This window comes from Eptatretus burgeri, chromosome 3 (assembly GCF_056783735.1).
Source record: "Eptatretus burgeri isolate ZD-2024b chromosome 3, Ebu_testis_v1, whole genome shotgun sequence".
Classification (NCBI taxonomy): Eukaryota; Metazoa; Chordata; class Myxini; order Myxiniformes; family Myxinidae; genus Eptatretus; species Eptatretus burgeri.
This window is the reverse complement of record NC_140963.1, coordinates 54,963,696-54,970,503: the sequence shown is the minus strand read 5'-3', so window position 1 is coordinate 54,970,503 and position 6,808 is coordinate 54,963,696. Positions and strand designations below refer to the sequence as shown.

The window sequence follows — 6,808 nt, the reverse complement described above, 5'->3', positions numbered from 1 at the left end:
CTCAGATCCTCCCGAAGCACCAAAAAAATTCTGGCGTTGGTTAAAATGAAGAATTATCAGACAAATGCGAGTCACTTCGTTCAGCTCGGCGTCCTCACGCTGGATTCGTACATTACGGCTCTCGCAAAGACACGGACACAAAGACAAACGCTGCGCTCAACGGTGAATGGAAATGTGCTGACACACTTGCAAGTGCCTATTATATCCATCAATCGGGGAAGTTTGCAAGACTGCAAGATTTTCTAATGATAGCGTTATTTGCGTCCAACGAGAGATAATGATTCGTACATAACGGGACTGACACGAAAATCAAGACGGGATTACTTGCAGTCCGAATTTTATTTTTCTGATCATAATTTTGATCTATATTTTTCTGCCGTTAGACTCTCATATTTCCAAGAAATTAACGGAGATTTTGAATAAAAATCATAACAAACATTATCAACACCGGACTCCTTATTTTTCTTGATGCAGTGGACACGAAGCGTGATGTACAAATCCATTATTTCATCAGATAGGGTAGATGCCAGAAAACCCGAATAGGGAGACAGAACATCATCAAAACATAAAAGAGACACCAAAGTTCACATTCTGAGTCACCACACTCAAAATAACAGTCACATAAGAAACGTACAGTAAATAAAAAATTCACTAATCAAAGTGTAATATTTCTAAGGTTACAATACCCATATTCTGTTGCTTTAATTCATCTTTAATAAAACAGGGAAATGGAGAGTATGATATTGCTGGTTTCTTCAGGTTCCCCAAGATGTTCACTTTCATTTCTGACCATTGATTGTTTGTCCAAGTACCTCATAATAGTTTTATGTGGAATTTCCCACAAACATACCACAGCATACCCATGCCATGCACATATATATATATATATATATATATATATATATATATATATATATATATATATACATATATACATATATATGTATATAAACACACACATCTACATATATACAGCTCTGGAAAAAAAATAAGAGACCACTCCAAAAAAATTATAAATCAGCATCTGCACATGTATGGCAGCCATTCCATTCCAGTGCCTGTTGAATTCCAACACACGCACACCTCGTTCTACTTCGTGAGGTACTGATTAGGTGATCACCTGAACCGAATCTTATTTAACAAGGAAAAGTACAAAAACCACTGCTGTGGTCATCACTATCCTCTTGCAATAGGACCAACTGGATGGCAAAAACAGTGTGAGTAGTACCTCAAAAGTAATTGGAATCAAAAAAATAACTGTTGACCATGCCAAAAGAGTTGAAAAGAAAACTTTTGAGTGAGGAAAAGAACGGTTCAATTCTGGCCTTACTGGCAGAGGGATACAGTGAGCGTCGCGTTGCTTCCATCCTTAAAATTTCAGACAGCAAGTTCATAAGAACAAGGTCAAGCAGCAGACATTGGGGACAACAAAGCTAAACACTGGCAGAGGGCGAAAACGACTTTCCACTGACCGGGATGACCGCCAACTCATTCTAATGCCACTCAACAACCGTAGGATAACATCAAGTGACCTACAAAAAGAATGGCAAACGGCAGCTGGGGTGAAGTGCACGGCAAGGACGATTCGAAACAGGCTCCTAGGGGCAGGGCTGAAGTTGTGCAAAGCTAGAAAAAATCCCTTCATCAATGAGAAGCAAAGAAGAGCCAGGCTGAGGTTTGCAAAAGACCATAAGGATTGGACTGTAAAGGACTGGAGTAAGGTCATCTTCTCTGATGAGTCCAATTTTCAGCTTTGCACAACACCTGGTCGTCTAATGGTTAGACGGAGACCTAGAGAGGCCTACAAGCCACAGTGTCTCGCACCCACTGTGAAATTTAGTGGAGGATCGGTGATGATCTGGGGGTGCTTCAGTAAGGCTGGAATCGGGCAGATTTGTCTTTGTGAAGGACTCATGAATCAAGCCACGTACAAGGTTGTCCTGGGAGAACACTTGCTTCCTTCTGCTCTGGCAATGATCCCCAAATCTGAGGATTGGTTTTTCCAGCAGGACAATGCTCCATGCCACACAGGCAGGTCAATCAAGATGTGGATGGAGGATCATCAGATCAAGACCCTGTCATGGCCAGCCTAATCTCCAGACCTGAACCCCATTGAAAACCTCTGGAATGTGATCAAGAGGAAGATGGATGGTCACAAGCCATCAAACAAAGCCGAGCTGCTTGAATTTTTGCGCCAGGAGTGGCATAAAGTCACCCAACAGCAATGTGAAAGACTGGTGGAGAGCATGCCAAGACGCATGAAAGCTGTGATTGAAAATCAGGGTTATGTCACAACATATTGATTTCTGAACCCTTCCTAAGTTAAAACATTAGTATTGTGTTGTTTAAAAATGAATATGAACTTGTTTTGTTTGTATTATTTGAGGTCTGAAAACACTGAATCTTTGTTGTTATTTTGACCAGTTGTCATTTTCTGCAAATAAATGCCCTAAATGACAATATTTACAGCATGGTGACATCGCGGTTATATAATTGGCTATTCTGTTCTGTGTCTTCTGTCACACTTATTGTTGGGTGTGATGTGGGCGGAGATTGCCGGGTGGATTGTGTGCGGAGATTGCCGGGTGGATTGTGAGCGGAGACTGCCGGGTGGATTGTGGGCAGAGATTGCTGGGTGTGTTGTGGGCAGAGATTGCCGGGTGAATTGTGGGCAGAGACTGCCGGGTTGATTGTGGGCGGAGATTGCTGGGTGTGTTGTGGGCAGAGATTGCCGGGTTGATTGTGGGCGGAGATTGCTGGGTTGATTGTGGGCGGAGATTGCCGGGTGAATTGTGGGCGGAGATTGCTGGGTTGATTGTGGGCGGAGATTGCCGGGTGGATTGTGAGCGGAGACTGCCGGGTGGATTGTGGGCAGAGATTGCTGGGTGTGTTGTGGGCAGAGATTGCCGGGTGAATTGTGGGCAGAGATTGCTGGGTGTGTTGTGGGCAGAGATTGCCGGGTGAATTGTGGGCAGAGACTGCCGGGTTGATTGTGGGCGGAGATTGCTGGGTGTGTTGTGGGCAGAGATTGCCGGGTGAATTGTGGGCGGAGATTGCTGGGTTGATTGTGGGCGGAGATTGCCGGGTGAATTGTGGGCGGAGATTGCTGGGTTGATTGTGGGCGGAGATTGCCGGGTGAATTGTGAGCGGAGATTGCCGGGTGGATTGTGGGCAGAGATTGCTGGGTGTGTTGTGGGCAGAGATTGCCGGGTGAATTGTGGGCAGAGACTGCCGGGTTGATTGTGGGCGGAGATTGCTGGGTGTGTTGTGGGCAGAGATTGCCGGGTTGATTGTGGGCGGAGATTGCTGGGTTGATTGTGGGCGGAGATTTCCGGGTGAATTGTGGGCGGAGATTGCTGGGTTGATTGTGGGCGGAGATTGCCGGGTTGATTGTGGGCGGAGATTGCTGGGTTGATTGTGGGCAGAGATTGCCGGGTTGATTGTGGGCGGAGATTGCTGGGTTGATTGTGGGCGGAGATTGCTGGGTTGATTGTGGGCGGAGATTGCCGGGTGAATTGTGGGTGGGGTTAATGCGGAAGAAGCAACGTTTTTTGTGCTGAATCGTTTTCTGTGTGACGCCGGAAGTTGATTTTCTGAGCAGGAAGTGATAATCTTCCTGTTCTGTTAGTTTAGTGTTTCCCAAACTATGGGTTGTGACCTAAACGTGGGTCGCGAAGGGTCCAAAAATGGGTCGCGAGGACCCCGGCAAAATTTTTTTTTTAAAATAAATCAAGCGGGTAAAAGGCAATCGCGCAAACGCCACATCATAGGACAGTGCCGTTTGGTACCGTTCCACTTGATAATTCAGCTCGAGGTGCAGCGACACTTCCGTTTCCACCTACTCTTGCCGTTCAGTACCGTTCAGTACTTTGTACCCGCCCAAAACGGTTAACTGCAGGCCAATCATTTCGCCAGCTCACCTTTCCAATTACTCACTCTCTCTGCAACCGAAGTAATTTCATGAGGTGACGAACTCACTTCACATTGGCTGACCGACAAGTCAAGACGCTGTTTTGTGTGATCTGCCTTGCTGGCTGGACTGCGCAGCGCAGTTTTCTGCTCCACATTGCGTTGCGTGTTTTGTGTCAGTTAGCCTTGACACTGACTCCACTGACTGATCTAGTCGCCTATTTCGTTTTGCAGGATGGCAAAGCGTTCCTACAAGCAAGCGTTTTTGGATGTGGGCTTCACTTCTATCAGTGATCGTGGTTCTGTGAAGCCACAATGTGTGTTGTGCTTCGAAGTGCTGTCCAACGAATCGCTGAAGGAAAACAAACTGAAGAGGCATCTGGCGATGACGCACGCGGAGCACGTCAACAAGGATCGTGAGTTTTTCGAGCGCTGAGAAGCGACTCTGAAGCGGAGCCGGTTTGAGCCGGCGACGAATCCAGCGCTTTTGGCTGCCAAGCAAGCGACGCTGGCATCCTGCCTCGTCGCGCAGCGCATCGCAAGGAAGATGAAGCCACACACGATCGGCGAACATCTCGTCAAGCCCGCAGCCATGGACATGGCCAGACTCGTCTGCGGCGACGACGCGGCCAAGAAAATGCAGTCCATCTCGCTATCCGACAACACGATTCGCAGCCGCATCGTCGACCTTTCGCTAGATATGAAGGACCAGGTGGTGGCCCGCATGAAGAAGGCGGGAAAATGGAGCTACCAACTCGATGAGTCGACGGATGTCGAAAACGACGCCCAGCTCATGATTTTCGCGAGGTACGAGGGTGAGACCTCGAGGAAGAATTTCTATTCTGCACGCCAATGAAAACGACGACAACTGGAGCCGATATCTTCAATGTTGTGGACAACTTCCAACAAGAAGAAGGCCTGAGCTGGGGAAACTGTCAGCCTGTGCACCGACGGCGCTCCCACGATGCTTGGTGTTCCACAGGGATTCACTGCGCGAGTCAAGCAAGTCAATCCGAACGTCGGGATTTTCCACTGCCTTTTGCATCGCGAGAACCTTGCTGCGCAACATCTGTCACTGGATCTTTCGGCAGTGATGCAGGAGGTTGTCGCCATTGTCAACTTCGTCAAAGCCAGCGCCGTGAACTCTCGCTTGTTCGAGAAGATGTGTGTTGACTTCGGATCTGAATTCCAACATCTTCTCTTCCACTCCAGTGTGAGATGGCTCTCCCGCGGCAAGGTCCTGCATTGTGTAGTGGAGCTACGAACAGAGCTGCAGATATTCCTCAACGAGAAGAACCATCGCCATGCCTTCCGGTTCCAAGAGAAACCCTGGATGCTCAAAGTCTGCTGCCTCAACGATGTCTTCGCCTCAGTGAACGAACTGAACACATCCATGCAAGGCAGGGATCAAAACATCATCACGCTCTCCGAGAAACTGTCGGCCTTCAAGGAAAAGCTGCTGCTCTGGAAGGGGAAACTGGAGCGCGGAAGAACAGCGGTGTTTCCGTCATTGAACGAGTACTTGGAGGAGTGGGAGGACGACGAGATTGGAGCGCTCGATGTGATTAAGCCCATCCTGGTGAACTATTTGGAGAACCTGATCACAGAGTTCGATCGCTACATCCCGGACAGAGATCTGGCGTCCCAGCACTGGATCAGGAATCCGTTCCAGGCTAAGGTTGACGACCTGTCTGAGGATGTCCATGGACTGCAGGAAGAGTTCATCGAGCTGCATCACGACGCGTTCCATCGACAACTCCACGCCAAAGCATCACTTGGAGAGTTCTGGACTGCGGTCAAGAAAGAAAAGCCCATAATCGGCACCGAAGTCATGAATGTTCTGCTCCCGTTTGCGACCACGTATCTGTGTGAGCAAGGCTTTTCGGCGCTGACGGTCATCAAAACCAAGGCGCGCAATCGCCTCGACCCCAGCCATGACATGCGCATTGCGCTCAGCAAGATCGAGCCCCGCATCGAAGACATCATGCAGACGAAGCTGCAATTACACCTCTCGCACTAATATAGTATGTATTAGCACTGGTTATCTGATTTTATTATGATATTATGTTTCGTGGAAAAAGACGCTGATTGAAGCTTCGGTCGCGAGATTTTCAATACACCCGGATTTGGGTCGTGCTCAAAAAAGTTTGGGAAACACTGCGTTAGTTGTTGACGCACAGCGTTGTAACTCTCGTTCTTCAATGTTTTTCACCAGAAGTGTTTATAAAACGTCTTGTGGAAGTGATTTCTTCCTCTTTTTTGGTGACAGAAGTGGTTATTACAGCGCGGCGACATCGCGCTGTTATATAATTGGCTATTCTGTCCTATGCCTTCTGTCACACTTATGGCCGCATACGTCCCGAAGATCTGAGGGCTATAAGTAGAAATTTGTCCAATGTCAACTCTTCCCATCATGCATGCTAATTCACCGTGTCGACATTTAAATTTTATAACTGCAAAATTGTTTCATCATTCTTAACCTCGACTTTTACTGCCCCCAGCGGCACGATATCGAAGTATTCACTTCTTGTTTTATTCAGAATTTGGGAGAAATGTTGTCAGTCGTTTATAGAATAAAACAAAAATGTTCATTTCACTTAAACACATACCTATAAATAGTAAAACCAGAAAACTGATAATTTTGCAGTGGTCTCTTAATTTTTTCCAGAGCTGTATATATCCATACATAAACAGATATATATATACAGCTCTGGAAAAAAAATAAGAGACCACTCCAAAAAATTTTTAAATCAGCATCTCCACATGCATGGCAGCCATTCCATTCCAGTATCTGTTAAATTCCAACACAGCCACACCTCATTCTACTTAGTGAGGCACTGATGAGGTGATCACCTGAACCCAATCTTCTTTAACAAGGAAAAGTACAAAAGCCACTGCT

General features: G+C 46.9%; 1 protein-coding gene across 1 annotated transcript; it reads left to right on the top strand.

Annotated features, from left to right (window-relative positions):
* Positions 1 to 4,873: 4,873 nt before the first annotated feature.
* On the top strand, positions 4,874 to 5,929 carry LOC147029943 (protein FAM200A-like). The gene has a single exon (XM_085872150.1). The coding sequence runs from the start codon at positions 4,874 to 4,876 to the stop codon at positions 5,927 to 5,929; it is 1,056 nt and encodes a 351-aa protein (XP_085728276.1).
* The last annotated feature ends 879 nt before the right edge of the window (positions 5,930 to 6,808 follow it).